Source organism: Helicoverpa armigera, chromosome 6 (genome assembly GCF_030705265.1).
Source record: "Helicoverpa armigera isolate CAAS_96S chromosome 6, ASM3070526v1, whole genome shotgun sequence".
NCBI lineage: Eukaryota > Metazoa > Arthropoda > Insecta > Lepidoptera > Noctuidae > Helicoverpa > Helicoverpa armigera.
In genome coordinates this window covers 13,473,021-13,494,983 of record NC_087125.1, presented here as the reverse complement: position 1 = coordinate 13,494,983, position 21,963 = coordinate 13,473,021, and the positions used below count along the sequence as shown (strand labels likewise).

The 21,963-nt window shown below is 38.0% G+C and overlaps 3 protein-coding genes across 3 annotated transcripts; 1 reads left to right on the top strand and 2 right to left on the bottom strand.

The window, feature by feature from the left end:
• Nucleotides 1-678: 678 nt before the first annotated feature.
• On the bottom strand, nucleotides 679-9,944 carry LOC110380604 (sodium/potassium-transporting ATPase subunit beta-2). Its single transcript, XM_021340621.3, has 7 exons — nucleotides 9,764-9,944; nucleotides 3,871-4,011; nucleotides 3,422-3,541; nucleotides 2,422-2,612; nucleotides 2,144-2,233; nucleotides 1,707-1,890; nucleotides 679-1,489 (listed from the first exon to the last, which is right to left on the bottom strand). Exons 1-7 carry the CDS (start codon nucleotides 9,894-9,896, stop codon nucleotides 1,380-1,382), a joined length of 969 nt encoding a protein of 322 aa, XP_021196296.1. The 5' UTR covers nucleotides 9,897-9,944; the 3' UTR covers nucleotides 679-1,379.
• A 1,535-nt stretch (nucleotides 9,945-11,479) lies between these two features.
• On the bottom strand, nucleotides 11,480-13,278 carry LOC110380605 (protein argonaute-2). The gene is made up of 2 exons (XM_021340622.3): nucleotides 13,183-13,278; nucleotides 11,480-12,720 (listed from the first exon to the last, which is right to left on the bottom strand). The coding sequence occupies exons 1-2, from the start codon at nucleotides 13,213-13,215 to the stop codon at nucleotides 11,644-11,646; spliced, it is 1,110 nt and encodes a 369-aa protein (XP_021196297.3). The 5' UTR covers nucleotides 13,216-13,278; the 3' UTR covers nucleotides 11,480-11,643.
• A 3,817-nt stretch (nucleotides 13,279-17,095) lies between these two features.
• LOC110380609 (sodium/potassium-transporting ATPase subunit beta-2) lies at nucleotides 17,096-21,895 on the top strand. Its single transcript, XM_064035309.1, has 6 exons — nucleotides 17,096-17,227; nucleotides 17,997-18,174; nucleotides 19,534-19,788; nucleotides 20,126-20,418; nucleotides 20,860-21,028; nucleotides 21,474-21,895. The coding sequence occupies exons 2-6, from the start codon at nucleotides 18,012-18,014 to the stop codon at nucleotides 21,575-21,577; spliced, it is 984 nt and encodes a 327-aa protein (XP_063891379.1). The 5' UTR covers nucleotides 17,096-17,227; nucleotides 17,997-18,011; the 3' UTR covers nucleotides 21,578-21,895.
• Nucleotides 21,896-21,963: the final 68 nt, after the last annotated feature.

The following is a 21,963-nucleotide window of genomic DNA, read 5'->3' as shown; positions in this document are numbered from 1 at the left end:
TGGCTTAAAGGTAGTGACAGGTATTACGTAGTCTTTCACGAAAAAAATACTTACACATTTTGATGAAAGTTGGCAATAATACTAAATATTAACCTTTAAAATAGCCTACGTTTAGGTTTGGCTTTTTATCCGGATACACTCCGGATCCCGGTTCTTCCTTGTGTAGATAACATATAGCAGGAGCAATATTACATACAACGTTAACTGAGCTGACTCTCTAGATTATAAACTATTAAATACCTACATATTATTTAGTCAATTCTTTATTTTGATGAAATTAGACACAATTTTATCAAATCTATTATTATATTTATTAAATAGGAAATAATTTAGCTAAGCAACACACAAAGATAAAAATATCCTATTTAAAATGTGTTTTATTATAACTTATAGGTACACCTATTTCAGTGGTATCAAACTGCTGATATGAGCTGTAAATAATATTCTGTTCGGCTGTGTATGTGGATAAGCTCTAATGTCTCCTAAGTTTTTAGTACTCTTTAGTAAGACTTATTGCCATAAAACCGTCGTATTAGGTACTGAATGTGCCTTATTTTATCAATGCTATAACGGTCTTAATGGATGTCTTCAGAGTTTTTGTAGTCACAAGGCTTTACCTGGACAAGAAGGGAAGAGGTGCTTATCTTAGGCTATGAAATAAAACACCATTAAAAAACCTAAATTGGAACCAACTATTGCGTGTTTATTGACTGTCCGTCCAGAAAACATTACATAATTCATATATATTCAATAAATTTTAAATTTCATTAACTTTATTTGAAGCGTGACAAACAAAAGTTAAAATTAGTGGCGCCCTCTGGCTTATTCTAAAACGAATACAAATTAATCGCCGACTATGTGGCTATTGCTAATGGCGCTTGGCAGCCGGCCTGGCATGACCTCCGAGACGACCTTGGCAGCCGCAGCGAACAATTGGCGACCTTGGCGACTAACTGGTAACCATGACCTTACAACACTTAAAACAACTAACAGCCGGTTGAGACCGGCAACCACCAATTAGCATGACTAGTGATCAACTAACGATCTTTTGGCAGTAAGTTGACGAACTCGGCCAATTGGGGACCCGATGACCTTGGCCGGTAGGCGATCAGTTGGTGACCTTGGCGGCCAATTGGCGGTTAGGCCTTCGCCCTACAGAATGCTTGAGTGGCTCCATTGGGACCGGGGCTATCGTAGTTAAGAACCTTAAGTTTAAAACGCTAAGTTATGATTGAAATGTAGTTAAACCCGATGTGCCTGAGTGGCATATGTTTTGGATAGCCCCGGTTCCAGAACGTGGTGGAACAAATAAATAAGACACTGATGGCCAGGTGAGCAGTCTGTGGGGCAGCAGCTTGGCCAACTGGCGCGGGTGGCGCTTAGGCGCGGTCCACCATCAACTCGAAGTGCACCGAGCCGCGCCGCTCGTAGCGGTCGTAGAAGATGTTCTTGGCCCAGGCCTTGCACTCTATGTTGATCAGGACGCCCGCTGCAAAGATACAACAAAATATATATAAGTATGAAGTTATTACTCAAACAAGGTGTATTGCTAAGACGTCATTCATATCATATAAGAAGCCACAGTTTCGGAAGAAAAAAGTAGTCAATATACCTCTGATTTAAAGATGACGTGACAATTTTTAAGTGAAAGTTCAAGATGGATCCAGAAGGGTGATTAATTAATTAATATGCAAGGTTATACTCACTCCTGGGTTTCTCAAAGAGCACAGCGACGAGGGGGCTGAGATAGCCCTCCTTGTTGGTGAAGGGGTAGTAGTAGGCGGGGAAGCCGCGGCGAGGGATGTACTGGACTGGCCCGATGTTCTCCACGTCAGCTGGGTTCTCTCCCTCGCATGATACCCACACCGTGTTCGCTTCGGGTTTGCCCGACTGGTAGACAACAAAACAATTTTATTATAATTCTATGAAAACTAGCATCAACCTTGACTTTTATTTTTTAGGGGTTTTCATCATATTTAAATTTAGCAGAACTACATTCTTACCTATATAATTTTGAAATCTGCACAGCACAATCATGTAGTCAGTTTTCTCGCGTTTGTTAAAAGTGGTATATTACATTATCAAGGGAATAATATTGGCAAAGGGTTAAAGTTCCAGGATGTTGGTTTCCCTGGATACTTACGACCATCTTGATGTGCTGCTTCAGGTCATCAGGCATGTTGGAAGGCAGGTCCTCAGTGTTGTTATACGGCTTCGGGATCCAGTTGAAGATCTGAAATTTAAAGCAAAAAGAGGTGGTAAAGTGGCGTAATTTATAAACTATTAGATTAAATCCTGATAAAGTTTAGGGATTCTGAAGATTTTTTCAGGAATGCAACTAAATTTAATAGCTATCTTCTATGATTTCACAACAGGGATTTCTGAGTAGGAACACCGAAGTACATTTATAAGTTTTCTCACCTTGTTCAGTTTGAGGAACACGCAAGGCCCAGCTTCCTCGTAGTTGTACTGGTTAGCAGAGGTGCAGGGATGGAAGTCATCGACAGGCACATCGCAGACCTGCTTCTCTCCCGTGGCGCCGCTCGTGGGGGAGCAGGGCACCCGGTACTCCGCGCCGCTCGCCTCAACACCACTGCCCTTCTTGCGGTACTCTGGAACGAGATAGATGGTGGTTTTGAAGTGTGAGCTTGGTGAGATTCTTTTGTTGTCGTGGTAGAACAATAAAGTTATGTTGTAGAGATCCTAATCATATTTCCCATACTACTTCATCTCTCGAGCCTTTTTCCAACTATGTTAGGGTCGGCTTCTAGTCTCACCGGATTCAGCTGAGTACCAGTGTCTTAATATACTACTTGAGACATACCTATTTGTTAAACAAAGAATCATCACATGTGAGTCGATCTATATTTGTTTCTGAATGCTAAATTAATAGTTACGAGTACCGAATTTACTTGTGGAACTTTTGCGAAATTATTTGCAATTGTTACTTTTCAAAAAGCAATCTATGCAATTGTGCTAATTGCGAAGGCCGCCTTTGCTGGCGATTAGCGGCAGAACCCAGTAGTGATTAAGAGCAATGACATGATGACCTATTTAGATAAATTCTAGTGCGAAAGCTATAGAGCAATGCAGATCAGAAACTCAAACCGAACACATTCTAAAAGTCATTATATCAATGCGTATGTCGATATCTATAAAATCAGGTCGACGTCATCAAAAATTGCATTATTGTCTTGGTAGGTATATCTGTTTTTTTTTTTATATTGGAAATCATTAAATGGCCTCTCCCGCTGTGGGTTAGCAGGGTGAGGGAGTGTCAGACTCTAACTGACTAAAATCCACCATGTTCCTTCTTAAGCCCTTTATGGACCAGGGCTGCGGTAACTCTTTCGAACAATCCAGCAGCCCCGGCAGGTATTTCTGGTATCTTTATTTATTTATGTGACTTAGATATACTTACGCTCCAGGTAGTCATCGATGATCTGCGCCCACTTGAGCACGGAGCCCTTGTCGTTAGCCTTGTAGTAGATCAGCGTGCTCTCCACGTTCGCGCTGTCCGGCATCGGTCGGAAACCAAGACCTGGACACAGAGGAACGAATACTTGTAAGGTCTTTCATAAGAGGCTAGGCAGATGATGTTAATCTTTCATAAAACTGTTTGTAGGTAGAACTTGGTCCGATCCAGTTCTGAATGTGATTCTGAATGTCTGTTTAAAAACATTAGATGTTTAAATGTGAATTTTGGAATTGATGATTGAACAAGAGAAGTAAATAAAGTGTTACAAGCTTAACAAAAAAAAAAGTCTTAATACAAAGATTTTATGGACTAAAATTTTGTAAAAAAATATCATAGTTTCGAACTATTCGTTATCGTATTTTCAAAGTGCTAGATCACTTTTTAGTTCTTACCTGGGTTGGATCCTATGATTGATCCATCAAGCTGCCACTTAGGCATCTTGGAGTCCAGGGTCTGGTAGAAGATCGCCAGCATAGCGGCGAAGAAGCCGACGAGGATCGCATAGAAGATCAGGTAGAACAGCAAGATTTTAGCTGTGGACAAAATTAAAAGCCATATAAGTAAAAATATTAGCAACTTCATCCTTGGATGATTGTTCCTCTTTCGCGTAAAAACAACTGAATGGATTTTGATGAAACTTGGGAGTAATATAGCTTATCAGAATATATTCTTTGTCCTAGTGAGGGTAGCAGATCCCTCGGGAATCGTGTGAGACCGCTGGCAGAAGCCAGTGTATTGATCAGTCTTTGTTATGAAGATGATCAAAATCCAGACTGGAACTAAATAATTAGTACTCCCAATAAGTCTAAATTCAAATAGTCTTAGCTTGGCCCTGATAAACTTGAAAAATGTTAAGTGCCGAAACTGCAAGTAATAAAAATAAATCATACGGTACTAAACCACAGCTGTGAAGAATAAAGCCGTAAGGGTTGGCCCCAATTCTCACGCGATTGCCATCTGCGTGCAAACGCACCGTCTATAACACAATAAAGTTCGCAGCCCTATTTGACAAGTGGGTTAACAATTCAAGAACATATTTTTTTCTGCTGCTGAGCTATAATGAGGGTAATGACTGGTTCTTGAACCTAAACTTTATTTAAGGAAACAATTAAGGTCAATATTAATTTAAATTACGAAATAGCCCAAAGTATGATGACTGTTTTTTAGACTTTAGAACTTTTTGGGTACAGCCAAATTCAATAATCATAAAAAATATGAAATTGTATATGTTAAGCTCCTTTGTTACTTTAAATCACGGATTGCAACTTAATAGAATTAGATTACGGTCACCCATCTATAAACTGACCGTGGCAAGCACCGCCTAACTTTATGACATAGACACGAAAATTTTTTTGAAGCATAGATGATAGAATTAGATATCGTATGTGTGACTAATTTCTGCAACATTTTAAAAACTGTACTTTAACGAGCAATCTCCAATCTGGTCGATCTATAAATAACTCGTGATTTCAGCTGAAAATGGCTCGCTATAATGACAGAGTCGCGTGCACTCGTATGTATGTACCTCTAGCTGATGAAGCCGATAATTGATCACAAGTGGCAACAATAGGAGTTTCCTACCAAAGTACCGGTTCGATCACTGACCGTATTTCTTACTTCCTACTGTATATTCTGAAGTTTGGAAATTCCTTTTGACTGAAAATCGTTATAATTTGGGACTATTCTTACGTATAACATTTTTGATCATTTTTTAAATTATAGGTACTATGGGCCTTACTACAAAAACTTTAAACCCTGTTTTACACTGGTCTAATAAAATTTTGGCTGCAAAATGAACCATATGTCAACGTCATAATTTGTCACTTTTTTAGACAAGGCATAAACTGACGTTTAAAAGTTTTTGTGGTAAGACGGTATATGTTTTTTAAAGTGTCATGTAAAGTTTCTGCTATTAGCCGTTTTACGCTCATATTCGTATATATACGTTTTAGGATTTATCTGAATCGGTTCAGCCATTCAACCTGAAAAACTTGAAAATATACCTATAATATTTAGACCGACCTAATGATGACTAGATACCAAATTATTTTTTCCTGACATTTCCTAACCAGGCCAACACTTTTACAAAAAGAGTAGGGACAGAAGACGATTTATTATTTTAAAAAACGCCTAGGCACCTGATTAGTCAGTTCAATTAAACTTATTAAAGCCTATGAATGCTAAATAACAATAACATCTAGCTGATGATACCGCTTCGCGTTCTCTCGCGAACCGGCTCCACTTAACGTGTGGACGCAAAGGATTTAGAATTAGGCCGCTGTGTTAATTCACTGCAAGGTAACTAGGGAGTTTTTATTTTATTTATAGAAAGAATATATGTTATGGATTGTGCCACTGGTCATGACATTATAGACCTCTTCGATTCTTTTCTTTTGTTTTATCTGTATGGGCCATCGAAAAATTAATTATAAGGTAAATCTTATGTAAGTATTGCATTATATTTACACCTTCAACTACTCAGTGACTGGTTACCTACTTATTGTTTCACCGTGGACGCCCAATTTTTATTTTGACAAATATTAAGCAAAAAACAAACCCCTTAGAACTATTAAAATAAAGTCAATTAATTATTTAAAGATTTATTTTCACAACTTAAGTATACTCGCACAGAATGAAGCTCTTGCTGGCTCATTTTGCAGTCCAACAAATGAATACGGAAAAGTTGGACGACGGGAACTTTGCTCAAACTATTCTCATTATAGTCTACTTCTCCTCGACGACGGCTCATGAAAAGGGTTTTAAAACTAATTTAATTTAGCTATTTTTATGTGAGGATGCAGGAATAGTTACGACTTTTTTGTTACATTAATTTCCCATAAGGCTTGTAAAAGGTGTTTTTTTATCTATCCACTCGTAATATCTTTCTCATCATTGTACTATCTATTTTTAGGTAACGACTGCCGATCATAGTCCTGAATATAGATAAATTTCACGTTTAAGGGCTGATTTTTCAATAGTTTTCTTATATAGATATATGTATTATGTTAATTTCGATAGTTAACCATAAATTAACATAGAAAATTAAGAAGTCACTCAACTAGCAATAATCGAGTCCTCCGATTCCTACGAATAGAACATATCGGTACAATAAATCGATACTCGCTTTTCCTAGGAAGCAGTTCATCAATATTGTATGCAGCCTGCAGCTATGCAGACGTCAGTTAGCACGATGTACGGGCACCAGGTCATAGAGCATGCGCAATGGAATCTCACCTTTCGACCTTTTGCAAGGAAATATGGGTGTTTTTCGACTGGTTTTTTTTTGGCTAATTAGAATTAGGGAGGTATCCGTGGGATTTTTGTGAAAGAAAATGAAAAGGGAAACTATTTTTATCAAAGGAATGATTTTGAAGTAAAATGGGCGTTGACAAGGATCAATATAATTGAGGAGCATTTATTGTCTGTGCTATTTATGTCCGTTGTATTTATTTTGTGTTGTATGTGTTGTAAATAAAGAGGCACTTGATTTTAAGTGAGTCAACTAACGTTCTTAAACAGAGCAGCGTTCACTTGCACGCTTATGCAAACTTTAATTACATTTTAGAATACTAATGTTTATAAGGATGTAATTGCAAGGGGTGATCGCTGGATCAATTGGACTGATTTTGAAAAAATCTTCGACTGGTAGGAAATCATGATTTCATCGTCGTATAAAAAGGATTATCCCTTGAAACAGGAGAAAACGCTAAAAAATATGACGTATTGATTCACAATGAGTAGGTGTTTGTAACTTTAGACGTTCAGACAGTATTGCTCTTCAAACTAATTAGAATAAATGGTTTTGTCATTTAGAGCGACTACGCATTTCATAGATTACGTAGATTGATTGACTTTTGTGAATAACACTGTACACACTTCATGTACATATAACATCGGCCTTAAACTCTTTGCAAAAACCCACGGTAAATAGAACTTTCAGTAATTTCTTAGTAAATGTGTATCTATTAACAGTTTCAATCCATAAATTAAGGTCTAGCGCCAAATAATTCGTCCTATTTCTCAAGGCTAAAGCCAAAAAATTTTGAACAATATTTTGCATACATCTGTGCAATGCACGTGTGTTACTGCGCAGCAAACAGCTGGCATTTTTGAAGGACATCCAATATTAACTTCATGACCTTCAAGGGAGACCCTTATGGGCGTTTCCTCATACTAACGTCTATTGTAATTTCTCCCTTATATTATTTCCTCAACTCCACAGAAGTTATTTCGAGATTTTTGAGTACAGTATTAACTAAAATATCATTTTATCGTACGTAGGTACTATAGTTCTTCTTTCATACGAAATACATTTTAATTTTGTTTTAGTGGTTCATTTGTTATTTGTATTCAAAGATGATGTGTGATTTAAGGCTTAGGTTAATAGTAAAGTAATAATTTCTAAATTGTTAAGATCTCATACGAGCCTGTATATGTATAGTCGCGTGTTTTATTTTGACACTCGACAGTCACACAAAAGTTACTAGCGTGTCTTGTCCTTTTTGAACGCCATATATGCCATCACCAAGCTGCCGCAATTAACATAATCATTTTTCATTAAGGAAATTGGGAAAATAATGTCTATAAGGTTTTTTTGTAAAATTGACCTTTTTACTGCCATGCGTGACTTTTAATTAAGTATGACATAGGTCAGTTATGTTCTTTTCTATTTATCATGACGTGGCACATAAGCTTACATGTACAGTAATCCTATATACAAGACAAGGTACGTGTGTGCCCTTGTATATAGTGCCTATGTACTAAGTGATACAATCAAAATAAAAAAGCGTTTATTCAAAGCAGACTGAAAATCAGCACTTTTGAAAAATCAGAATTACGTGAAACAGCCCCCAAAAAATGCTTACTCTTCACCACTTCCTATGAGTTAGAAGAAGTGTCGCAACATAAATTGATCTGAATACAATGTTATGTCATTCATAATATACTTAAAATTTGGCAACATAGAAATAATATAATATAGGTACGTACTACAATTCAAATAGAATTTTTTATTTGTATACCTACGTCTTATAGTAAACCTATGAATCTTATGTATATGTACTCATAATATTAAAATTATAAGTGCTCTTAACTAGCCAAATCGTAGAACCAAAATCAAAAATGGAAAACTTTATTATGCATTCAAACAATTGTTATAATCATCTGTCTAGCCTTTTCCTAACTGTGTTGGCCTCGCCTTCCAGTTTATCCAGGCACAGCTGAGCACCTATCAGTGTTTTACATAGAGCCACTGCCTATCTGACTTCCTCAACCCAGTAGTTCTGGCAACCTGGTACTCTTTAGTAAGACTGGTTATCAGACTTTCTGGCTTCTACTACCATTACGACTGTCAAAGACTGTAACATGCAAATATAGGTAAGTAATAAAGCGTGTTATTTGCAAAATTAAATCAATAGTCCACTCAATACATTTTCATGGAAATTAAGGATCATTTTCCATAGCAGGGTATTTCCGTAAGAGACGGTTCGTCCTTGGATCGATCACGGGAAGGACGTTGCGCGCGCACCCCTGTTCGGCGCGCGCCGACCGTGGCGCGAAAATTGCAACGAAATGCAATATTATATGCACTAATATATTTATTAAATAACACATTATTATAGCTGTTAATGTTTTATAATATTTTATGTAATGTTACTCTGATGAAAAGGGCGGATTTGATTACAATCTCGGTCCTAAGTTTAGCCGAGTGTTGCTTACGTAATGTGACTTTTTAAGGGCGCTACCTGCTGATTTTTATGTACACCGTATTCTATTAAAACATTATTTAGGTACTGATATAATAATAGATTTATCTTCTCCGTCAAAACTGGCGCAAGTTATTTATAAATAATATAACAATTATGTTCACTTAAGTATCAACATTTTTTATCTGGCATAACGGAAATATTATTTGTACCTACATTTTAGTACGTACGCTATAAAACGTATAATGATAAACGTGAATCCATTCATTCAAATTAATAATTAGTCTTTTTGATTGATTTACCCGTTAAAAACGTCCCATTTACCTTTCCCGTAATTTTACTTCAATGATCACTTTTTTAAGTTACTAGACTAGTTAAGTAAAGGTTTTCTATGTTAAGGTCTTAGTTCACTCTTATAAATAAACCTTGACTTACATAATTATTCCATACATAATGCAAATACCCCTGAGAATAGAAACACTATCCTTGAACGGTTTTCCAGGCACGGACTATCGATTTTCCCTCCAAAAAGCAAAGGAAACCATGTCTAAGGTCTTAGAGGAAAAATTGAAAAACTCACCCCAACTCGATCCCGTGCGGCCAAGGAACTGTCCCGTCTCGCCATTCCACAGGAAAATCCTGAAGGACTCCCATTTGCCTAGATCCGGCGGCGGGGCGTAATACTGTTCTGCGACCTTTGTCTTGTCTGCCATGTTCAAACGCCGAGCCGGACTGCGGACGGGAATCGATTGCCGGCGCCTTCGCCCTGTCTTGTCCCCGCCCCGCGCGCCTCAGCCCCCTCACACCCCCCGCCTAGCAACCCTGCAACCCCGTACCGCTTACGTAACGATTACATAACGCGGCGCGCGCACGCTTCAGACCTACATAGCCCACCAACTTACCCAGACCTCCCCACAACCGCTGCTAATCCCTTTTTTGTCACTTCTTGTACTACCCCAGAGGGGAGAAAAAGCTCTCAGTTAATAAGTCAGGAAATAGGGTTGCAAAATAATGCTTTGCCGTCGGATAGACTGCCCCGTACTGAATTTAAAGCCGGTTTTAAATTGTGCTGTTTGTTGTTAAAATTGTAGCTCGTTCTGGTCATTGTGCCAGGTTATTGGTCTATGGAAAAATTGATTTTGTGTCGGCGCAATCTAGATTTTGTCTAGATAAAAAAATACTTTAAAATGTCTTCGACTATTCCTTGATGTTGTTTTTGTGTATTTTGGTATGAACGTCCCCACTGTTCTGTGCGAAGCGAGTCATTGGCAGACAGACTGGCAACCACAAACTCAAATTGGTGATAAGTCATGAACAGTATGAGTCACGATGATAGATTTGAATATATCGACAATATAACGTTTTTTTTTTTGTTCTGAAAAAAGATCTATTTTTGCACATGTCAGATGTTATCACAATGTCTGTATGTCTTATTTATTTTTCAATATTTATTTAATTGTCATGTGAATGTAGGTACTACAAACTATCAAGCACTGCACTAATTTCAACTCTATTCCTACCGTGGCCACCTACGACGATAACTCGTCATTAAAATTGTATTGCTTTAGCAAAAGATCCAGGCGCTTATACGCCAGTTTATCCAGCCTAATTATTTGTCATGCATGTTAACTATCCCTAGGGAAAGTCAATGTTTATAATTACTGTAGAAACACCCTCTATAAGGTCATCTATAATAGCACTAATGTACTATTTATACATATTATGGGTATCTATCTATGCATGTATGTATTCTACCTGACACATGCTATATTGGACTCCCATTCGGTGCAAACTTTCCTATCGTTCCACCAACCATTTTTATTTGTTTGTATAATTTTTTTATCTTTAGTGTATCTATATGTATATGTGTTTACAAGACAAAATAACAAGCGAAATGATCGCGTAGTTTGGTCACAATTAAAATCAAGATCATTCAACTCGTTTAGTTAACCAACTAGTAATTTGATCGTTTAGACAACGAGGCTACGAATCAATTAGAAACAATTTAACACTTAATTTCCATACTATTTCATTGGTCCAAATCTCACCTGAAAGAATGAAAACTAGGGTTCGATACACGGGTCGTGAAAAGTATTTTTTCCGAAATAAAACAACTAGGTAATAAATAAATATGAATGTAATTATTATTTAAAGTATGTAGCTTACAATAATTTCAAAGGCGCAAAATGTACAATCATGCAATGTTTTTTCTAAAATAAGTACAATAGTCAAGAACTAAGTAATCATGAAAATATGAAGAAGATAAAGATAGATAGTTTACAAAACAAAATCCACCTTGAAACAATTGTTGAAAAAAATTATAATCAATCTTCTACAATATTCATACAAATAAAGTATTTTGTAAATTGAAAAAAAAAAGAATCATGACTGAGAGCGCCTTACAAAAACATTACACATATTCGCTATCTGTATTTTGCTAAGTAAATTTAACAAGGAGCATCATTTCTCTTCGACTTTTTCAACCTTCTCCTCACTCCTCTGCGTTCCATTGTCGTTAAGTATTCCATTTTGAGGCTTAGTCCAGGCTTGGCAGACACAAGTAGGTCCTAGCCCAGAGGAGTTCTGACCTGATGTCACTTGATAGTTACCGGTGGAGCCAGTACCTCCTGATACAAAATGTCCCTGGTTTCCTGCCTGTCCTTGAAGGTACGATGGCTGGTTTTGTCCCGCAAAAGAAGGCTGTGTTACCTGACCTTGAGGTTGAGTTCCCACGAAGTTATTCGCAGGTTGAGTTTGTCCAAAGCTGTTGACTGGTTGTGTTTGTCCCACAAATGATGACTGTTGGTTGCCCCCAAAACTAGACTGCTGGTTAGTCCCAAAACTACCAGACTGCTGGTTGGTGGTAGATTGCTGATGGCCACCATAGGATCCAGTTTGCTGAGCCTGTACAAAGCCACCAGAAGGCTGATTTTGGTAATTAACCTGACCACTTTGCTGACCTCCTTGAAAGTTTCCACTTGCAAACTGATTTTGATTCACAAACTGTCCTGCCTGCTGATTATTATTTTGAAACTGCTGATTTTGACCCTGAACCTGTCCTTGCTGACCTTGAACAACAGCTTGAACATTCCCCTGGAACTGATTAACTTGCTGACCTTCAAAACCAGACTGTTGATTTTGAACTTGGAATTGACCAGCCTGATTCTGTGGGTACGTCTGATACTGTCCTTGGATCTGTGCCTGGGAGCCTCCGTATTGGCCTGATGGATAACCTTGGTTGCCGTAACCTCCTTGAGGGTAGGTGCTCCCAGCTTGAGCGTTCCCGTAGTTGTACTGTCCTTGGTACTGCCCTTGGTTCTGGTAACCTGCGTTCCATGGAGCGTACTGCTGAGGGTACCCTGGCTGGTAGACTTGCTGCTGTGTCTGGGTCTGGACAGTCGTGGTCTGCTGGGTGGGCTTGTTCTTGTGGCTCTGCACGATGTCAATGACCCCACCGATGATCTTCTCTGGTATGTTGTGGAGTACTTTCCTGGCTTCCAATGCGCTGGTGTTGCTGGTTAGCGCGATGAGGAGCAACTGGAACGAGGTTTTTATTTATTTGGGTGATTGAGTAGTTAAACTAGTATGTAGGTACTAAAAGTACAGCTTATAAATGTAAAGAATGAAAAAAGAAAAAATATGAGTTTTCAATTACGTAATTTTGAAATAGGCGCATATATCAATGTAGCCCAATTATGCTGTGACATAGGGGTAATTAATACTTAAAATAAATCAAAACGTACATTAAATTGAGTGCCCCACTGAAATAGATATCTTGAAATTATTTGAAAATCAAATAATCATTAAAGTAAAGATGCTATTTCTCCACTACACAAAGGCAGACTGGGAGAAAACACCTAAGGCGTTAAGTCCGTCATTGTACAAAATGTTAAATAAATAAATAAAGTAAACAGCTAGACAAAAAATAAGAACATTTTTATCATTGGTAATTTTAAACTTAGAAGTTTTAAATTATTCGTTTACTATTTCTAAACTTACCAAAATCGAAGTTTTCTTAAGCCCTTCCATCATGGCAGTTCGCTGGTGGCGCTCCAAAGTGAGGATTCGTATTGCCGACCAGCGTCAAGGACAAACCTTTATATTGCAACCACCGTCCGAATCATTTGTAGGGTTGACGCGCACTTTCTTTCCTCATAAAATAAATAATTTTATTTGAGGTTTAATTTTGATTAAAATTTCATGTCTTCTTATAATTAGAAATGTTCATACTTTAAATGTTTAATTATAGTCTAAGTCTGCTCTTAATAAAAAAAATACTATGGGAACGACTTTGTGCACCCAAACGAAAGGTAAAAAGTAGCCTATGGCCTGTCTCGATAAATGGGCTACAAAAAAACGATTACATTTCATAAATATTTTCGTAGTCTATTCGTAGAGCTCGTAGAAATTTCGTAGGCTACGCGTAGGCACCGCGGAGTTTGTTTGCTACGAAAAAGATATTCTTTTATGGGATGATTTTTTGAAACCTTTTTTTATTTCAAATATTTTTTAAAATATAAATACATGTTTTTCATTATAAAGAAGTCTGTATAGAAATAAAGTAAATAAATGACTTCCATCTATGTAGGTACCTTGTGAGATTAAAAATTGCCGTCCAATATTGTGAAAAGTTCCACTTGCCTTGCAGTAGTAGATGTCACGTTTAATTAATCGATTAATTAGATGAAATACCTATGTAACATTGTAAATAATCGTATTACAAGCTGAATCTTATTCGTTTAATCGCATTAGCTTACAAAATGTTGTAAGTAAATGCCTTTATCGTAACAAAGTGTTTGCTGTTCGCATTATTAACAGTATTCTCACGTAACAGTCGTACGCGCTTTGACATTAACAATATCTGGGTCTCCAATCTTACGGTACGTTGACTCGACTTACACAGATTAAGTTTAGCACGGAAATATGTTCTAATTTTCAATCAATAAACAGTTCTGGCTGGTGGTCTACTACTATCAAGATCGAATAAAATCAGTCTGCCATTAAGGAACGCCATATCTTCCGCTGCACAGCCCTGCATCATGAGAATGCATCATGTGATGGAAGACATCGGCGCGAGTTATCTCACCCTCCGCGAGAGTACCGCTACTCGTCTGTAGTGCGGGGCGAATGTCGATAATAACTATCGATAGAGCCATGAACGCAGATTGAGTGATCGTAGTAAGTAGACGTGAAAAAAGCTGTATATTTTAAAAGAATTCATAATATAATTGATGATTGAAGAATTAATGCTTATAAACTTGTCTTCAATCCAATTCTTAATTTATCTGCAATTTAATAAAATATTACGTAGAAAACTTCAAAGTGAATGAACGCTCAATATAAAATTAACCTCGCCGGAAAGTTAAAGCATAAATACTTCAATTAACGAAACTTTTAGTAATATAGTGATTCAATAGAAAGATTTATGTGCAGTAGATATGTATACACCTGTGAAGCTGTGACACCTTATTCAAACCAAAATAAATATGAAGTCTTGTCGACATCGACAGTCAAATTCTCCACCAACACCCATCCCTACCCTCACCAACCGCGCTGTCCGATCGTATGATTGACGCTGCGCCCGCGCACCCGAATGAAGGGCATAAACATGTTCTTTTGTTTTTTTACCTCCAATCGACAAGCATCGAATGATTGCCGGTGGCCAATTTATTAGCTGTGCGTTTATTCGCCGAAACAGAATGATAAACTACCTCTCGACTTCAATGATTCTTTATCGAGTATTAAGGAAAATTACTTTTGAATGATCGTGTGTGGCTTCTTTTGTTTTTTTGTTGTTTGTCGGTTACGGTACTTGAGTGTGATTTTGAGAATTAAAGAGTGGTATCAGTGACCTTAATTAGCTTTAATTTGAAGTGTATTTTATGGTTCACGTGCTTATTAAAAGACGTTTTTGACACAGATGAAATAGAAACATATGTTTGTCAGGTACTTAGGTACTTAAAGCCAAAAAGACTCTTAATGGTGGTTAAACAGGAGTGTCACCAATAGCACCTAGTTAAAGGTATTAAGACAAGAGAAAAACCTATGCCTCTGTTTTGTACAGGCATAGTTTTTCTATGACGCATGTAGATAATCGCGGGCGCCTAACAGCTCGCTGACAGACGGACGTCGCCTATTGCCGTCACCGCTTCCTCTGTGCGACCTCGCCTTATATTAACTACGATGGATTAAATACGATATACGTATGAGTTACATAAAAGCTTTGATCTGAGGCTCTAAAGTTAAGTTTAAGATGAAATCTAGGTACTTACGCTTGAGTAAACTTAACTGTAATTATTCGAGTTACTATTTAAAATAGATCAGAACTGATGATCAGGACAGACTATTTCTACAGTTATAATAACTACTCACTACCGTCAGTGTCTAAGCGATACGAGCTATCTAACATTGAAATATTTTTCCAAATCGTCCAGTAGTTCCTGAGACTAGATTTATTCTTATACGCTTTATAATATTAGTTTAGATTTGAAGTTGGACTTGGCAATGGCCGAGGTTGTATTTCGAAAATTAGTAGGAATGCGAAAACTCAGTTTTAACTCATGTTCTGAATGCAATATTTTTATTCCATTTGAGAGAATATTTGCACAGACTAGTCGTAGCGAGAATAATGTAGTTTTTAAAGGAAACTGCTTCACCATCTTTTCATAAGCATCACATTATAGACTGGCGAGACAATTTTAATAGGTACCTACATGTATGCTCGTCTTGGCTACCTGCCAAGATACTACACTCCATATAGAGTAGGCACTTAACTAAAAGTAAACTATCTTGATAGTTAGGACTTCACAAATACGTATTAAAAATACAGTAAGTAGGACTGCTTAAAATTAGAATTCAGTTGACTACCGAAGTAATTGCTATTGTTGTAGGTATTTTCATAGATTTTTACACGAATTCTATTTGTAACTGAGATTTCGAGTGATAAGCCATAACACGATTGTTTATCTTTAGTTATGTGCCTACTCTTTAAGAGGAGAAAAGGAGTTTCAAATTGTTTAAATCCCTTCTAATATTATAAATGCGAAAGTAACTCTGTCTGTCTGTCTGTTACCTACGCTTTCACGTCAAAAAAACTGAACTGATTTTAATAAAATTGGCATAGAGATAGAGTTGACCTTGAGAAAGAACATAGGGTAGTTTTTGTCCCAGACTTTTGAAGAGTTCTCTTGGAAACGTGATATAACCGAACTTGACGCGGGCGAAGCCGCGGGCGGAAGCTAGTTTTTCTATAATACAGCAGTTCAAATTAGGACCCATTTATCTTGCATAGCTCTATGATCGTTTAAGGTCCTTCCAAGACTTATCCTACTCCTAAAATGAGGACCTACAAGTCTACCAGCACCCTTGGCAAGGTTCAGTAAATCATGTCAACGGTGACATGAAGCGAATTTAATCACTCGCGGCGTGATTATTATCTCGACTGAGGGGGCGAGCGGTCGTTGTTATGTAATAGCGAACTATTCAGTATCCTTTTAACAACTTTAATTTACAACACAGTACTAAGTACTAAGTTTTCGTTTGAACCTAAAAAAAATACAATAACGATAAAATATAGCTGGATTTGTACTCTCACTGTACATTCCCGGATGATATCTATAGGCTGATTTTATCTGGGTACGGGAATTAATTTTCACGGGATACGGCTGAAACCGCGGGATACAATTGGTTATTAGTGAAAGTATCAGTAGGTTTGAACTGTATTAGTTTAATTTCACGATAAAGCTGTTCACCAATGTTTCATTCCTAAATAATGTGTAGGCGTACAGGTCTGCAAACTTTGACAACTTACAAGTACATTAGTTTACACAGTCCCATAAGTAGGAAAAAGGTACAACAAATTACCATTACCAAACCTACCACCACTTTTTACCATACCACCAAAACCTAGATACAACTGCTTCAATCCTCCCACATAACATCGTCCATTATCCTGCGCCTACAGTTGCCGTGCGCCCGCGCAGTCGGAGCGCATACATGCGCGCGCGCCGTTCTCACTCCTGCGGGACCGTGTGGTGAATTACAGGTGAGTTAGATATAATGTGGTGTTTTTCTTTTGTCTTTTCGTGGTAATTTGGAAGAGAGAGGGATGTAGACAGGGTAATTATTGTGACAAAATTAACTTTTAAAGAGTAAGTAGTTGAAACTTGTAAGGTATAAGTCTTGAAATTTTTGTCCTAATTGGGGCTAAGGAGACGAGGACTGTATATTGGTTATGCACTTCATCGTAAGGATCACTGAGTGTCAATAAGGTGAATGAATAATGTTACCTATTATATTTCAACTTGAGAATATGAGAAACATCTAGTTTTCGACTACTTATAGGTTAAGTAAGAAAGTCAGTCCTTTTAGCAATAATGTTAACGGAAAACAGTTCATTGAATTGTTCCCATTGGTTCAAACTCCTACTAGGAACTGTAAATAAAATTGCTTAAAACAATCCATAAACTTACCTTCCAAAAAGTGCAGCTCAAGTTTCCAACTTTAATCGAAGTAATTGAATGCTTTAAAATGCCTTTGCAAACTTTTTGCTTTCTGTAAAGAGTCAGATAAAACTTTCTTTGCTAAAGACATAAAGGTAACAAATAAGTGACATGGATACCTATGTGCGACCCAGTATTGAATGTTTTAATTGTTCAGGCATGATGACAGTTTAGTCTAGACTCTTATGTGCGCACTACAAACAATTAGCCGACAATAAGTTTGCAATGTGCGGATCCTAATTGGACTTTAGTCTTTTTGGCAAAATAAGTTCTATTTTATTCTGTTAACCTACCCTTCACTTTCCCTTACAGTAACGAACCCTCAAGATGACGGCGACAAAAAAGCGTACGTCAGACCTGACGAGCTTGGAGCGGTTCAACATGTACTACCGGGAGAAGGAGGTGCCCCTCACTGGAGCGCAGAAGGCCAAGAGGTTCATCTGGAACCCGAAGACCAGGCAGTTCTGCGGCAGGACGGGAGCGAGCTGGTGTGAGTGGCAAACATCGAGATCTTATATATGAAGTTATTTTTTACCACCCTTAACCATAACATAACCAAGACATAACCAGTCTTTGAACAATGGGTGGCAATAAGTTACGATTAATCGGTGCAACCCAACATTAGGCTGAAAAATCAGCTCTTTACGAACGTCTACAAATATTACCTCCTAAAATGCCCACTCTCTGTTCAACAGTTCGATGTTTGTCTGCATAGGTTCGACCAACCACTAGCTTTAAAGCTTTTTATAAGTATATTGACGAAATAAGCCCTGATTTAAGGAGGAAAGCTAAAGATAGAGTTGAGTGGCTTTTCCAACGATACACCACCTACAGTCAAGTAGAAATTCTGCAGGGGGATGACAGTGACAATTATATTGTCCATCGCCTCTCGTTTGTTTTCAATAAAAAAATATTAATAAACTAATTTTGGTAGAATTTTGGTAATTTTTTAGAATTTTGGTAGGACTCTCCTAAGCATTCGTGTTTATATGATCTTTTGAAATCAAGGTGTTCAGAAAGGTGTTCAAAGATTCTTAACCACAAATTATACAGACACGACACCTGTCTAGTTCACCTACCATCCCTTCTACCTTCCCACCATTAAAACATTATGACTCAACCTCCAAAACTCGGTACATGAATACCGGAGACTTTGCATAAATGGTACAGCACAAAGACGGACTACCGGAAACCGTGACGGCCGTTCATTGGTTCAATGAGATCATTGAAGCATCCTGCGCGCGCGCCGGTCCGCGCGAGTTCTAACTGGCCAGCATGCGGTTAGACCGTGGCCTTTCTCTGTAATCTTGTTAATTTTAGCAGTTTTGTGTGACATATTAAATTAAGCGACAAGAAGTTATGGAGTCAGTTGTATCATGTTTCGGTTGGATCGTGATTGTAGTTAATTGTAATGTCACATGTCAGGATTAATGAAACGTATTCCATATATCGTTATGCATTTATGAAAAAAGGTTTGCACAAAACAGATGAGTTAAACGACTTGTTCTGGGTTATTTCGACTATAGTCATACAAGTAGAAATAAATCATCAGTTTTGTAACTAGACGAGGTTGATGATCAAGAATGGCTATAGATTTTTTATCGATCTAATTCTAAACTTTAACGTAACGGTAATGGAGTTCACGTAAAGAGTATCCAAAACACTTTAATATTTAGCCTGCTACAGATTGAACTAAATCTCAATCATCATTATCACTTTTCGTTATCAAACAATGACCGATTAGCTCCAAAAAGAAAAGTTACAGTACTCAGCCCTGGAATCAATCTCATCGCCATTACGACCACCAAACGTTACATACACACATTAATCCAATCAAACATCATTACAGCCAAAATAGCCCTCTTCTACTTCATCTTCTACTCCGCGCTGGCTATTCTCGTGGCCATCTGCATGTGGACCTTCCTCCAACTCCTGGACACGCGGCAACCCATGTGGCAGCTGGAAAAGAGCATCATTGGCACCAACCCTGGTCTGGGCTTCAGGCCTATGCCTCCAGAAGTCGCCAGCAGCGTGATCTGGTATAAAGGCAACGATCCTGGGAGCTATAAGTTCTGGGTTAAGGAGTTGTCTAAGTTTTTAGCTGGTGAGTGCATAGAAATGAATAACACAGTCAAATTACAAAGAACCAGAATACTATAAAACTACCATAAGTAACTGTCACGACTACGTAACTTAAGAAATTACAAAAGTTGCCTAACCTATTTTACTGACTTTTTATAGACAAAATATTTGATAATTAATACGAAGTATGTTTGTTTGTGAGTTAAGCCAACCCAAAGTTAGCAAAACACAGTTTGAGGTTTTTTACATGCCACGACATACCATCTAATGTTTTTGCAGGAAAATAAATTTCTTCAAACATGACTAGTCATAGTTCTTACTTCGATCGCAAAAGCCCTAAACTCTTCCTCCCATTTCAGTATACAAACGCGACGGCAAAAAAGCTGGAGCCAGCCAGAACATCCACAACTGTGACTTCCAGCTCCCAGCCCCCGCTGGCAAGGTCTGTGACGTGGACATCAGTGCCTGGGGTCCTTGCCTCGAAGACAATCATTTTGCATATCAGAAGTCCACTCCCTGTGTCTTTCTGAAGCTCAATAAGATATTTGGGTGGAAGCCAGCCTTCTATAATAGTTCTGAGCATCTACCAGAAGAAATGCCAACGGATTTGAAGGAGCATATTAAAAATATGACCGCGTATGATAAGAATTATGTAAGTGTTCTTAGTCTCTGTAAGGGTCTATTCCCACTGAAAGAGCAGCGGCCGGCAGCGGCCGTAAGAGCACGGACAATGTAAGAGCGCGGCGCGGCGCCGCGCGGCCCGCCGCGCTCGCGCTCAATCACTTGCATTTGCGGCCGCTGCCGGCCGCTGCCGGCGGCTGCTCTTTCAGTGGGGATTGACCCTAAATCTGTGATCCAATTCTGTGGGTGAAGCATAGAGATCCATAATAGTCATCATTAATGCTAATGCCAACACGTTGATTTTCGCATTTATGTCAACATTTTTCGTGTATGAACATGCCTGTTTATTATTTGTCTTTGTTTAACAAAAGTGATCGATTTTATCGATCAGTAGATTTTGGGTGACCTAATGTATTCTTGAGCTTAATTTTTTGCACAATCCTACTCAAACTTACTATTTATTTTTTCACAGCTAAACATGGTGTGGGTCTCCTGCCAAGGCGAGAACCCTGCGGACCGGGAGAATATCGGTCCAATCCAGTATATGCCTTACCGCGGCTTCCCAGGATACTACTTCCCGTATACCAACCAGGAAGGCTACCTCAGTCCACTCGTTGCTGTTCATTTGCAGAGGCCGAACAGTAAGTTCTGAAATATACAAATAACTACAGAAGGGAACGTCTTAGTCACCACAGCAGGTGGTTTCTTCAAATTAATGGGGTCCTTAATGAGAAGATATAATTACTAACAAATAGCTCGGCTATCATCATCTGTCTAGCCTTTTCCCAACTATGTTGGGGTCGGCTTCCAGTCCAACCAAATGCAGTTGAGTACCGGTGTTTTACATGAAGCGATTACTTATCTAACCTCTTTAACCCAGACACTTTGGGAACCCGATACTCCGATGTCAGTCCTTCTAGCCTCTTACTAACTTAATATAATAACGAACTAACTGAAAAATGACTCTTACTTACTAAATATAGGTTACCTATGTGTTTATAAGTATAAAATTATTGAACCAATTTAGATTCTTACGAAATCCTTCTTTTAAAACGTATTTGCAAAACTGTGCATTTGTGTTTACAGCGGGCGTGCTCATCAACATAGAATGTCGAGCTTGGGCGAGGAACATCATGTACGATAGACACGAAGCCATGGGCGCAGTGCACATTGAGATCATGATCGAGTAGACCAGGGTTCAAGCCCGGTTGATGCACGCAGTCGAGAGTTTCACTTATTAAAGGGAAGATATGCAATATCTTTCTGAAGAATATTTTTCTGCTACAAGACATTTTAATATATTATTAATAGTTTACTGTTTATGTATATTTTGTGCCATAATAACTGCCTATGTCAAAGTAAACTACAATGCTAGAATACCAAAAAGTTGTATATTGTGAAGTAAACATACTATTTATCTATAAAATGGCTGACACTGAGTGATTGTTGATACAAAGAGTGAGACTATTTGTAATTTATTTTAAAAATAAATGTAGATACCGATCTTACGGTGTTTTCCTACATATACCTTCCTGAAGAATTCCTTACACATCACAACAATAAAAAAGGTTCTAAA

Excerpts from the sequence above, each read along its gene's own strand:
- LOC110380605 (XM_021340622.3), bottom strand. The coding sequence starts at position 13,215 with ATGATGGAAGGGCTTAAGAAAACTTCGATTTTG. Across the intron at positions 12,721-13,182 it reads TTAAGAAAACTTCGATTTTG|TTGCTCCTCATCGCGCTAAC; the intron begins GTAAGTTTAGAA and ends ACCTCGTTCCAG.
- LOC110380604 (XM_021340621.3), bottom strand. The coding sequence starts at position 9,896 with ATGGCAGACAAGACAAAGGTCGCAGAACAGTATTACGCCCCGCCGCCG. Across the intron at positions 2,234-2,421 it reads TGTTCCTCAAACTGAACAAG|ATCTTCAACTGGATCCCGAA; the intron begins GTGAGAAAACTT and ends TTTAAATTTCAG. Across the intron at positions 1,490-1,706 it reads GCTCTTTGAGAAACCCAGGA|CGGGCGTCCTGATCAACATA; the intron begins GTGAGTATAACC and ends GTATCTTTGCAG.
- LOC110380609 (XM_064035309.1), top strand. The coding sequence starts at position 18,012 with ATGACGGCGACAAAAAAGCGTACGTCAGACCTGACGAGCTTGGAGCGG. Across the intron at positions 19,789-20,125 it reads GTTGTCTAAGTTTTTAGCTG|TATACAAACGCGACGGCAAA; the intron begins GTGAGTGCATAG and ends CTCCCATTTCAG. Across the intron at positions 20,419-20,859 it reads CCGCGTATGATAAGAATTAT|CTAAACATGGTGTGGGTCTC; the intron begins GTAAGTGTTCTT and ends ATTTTTTCACAG.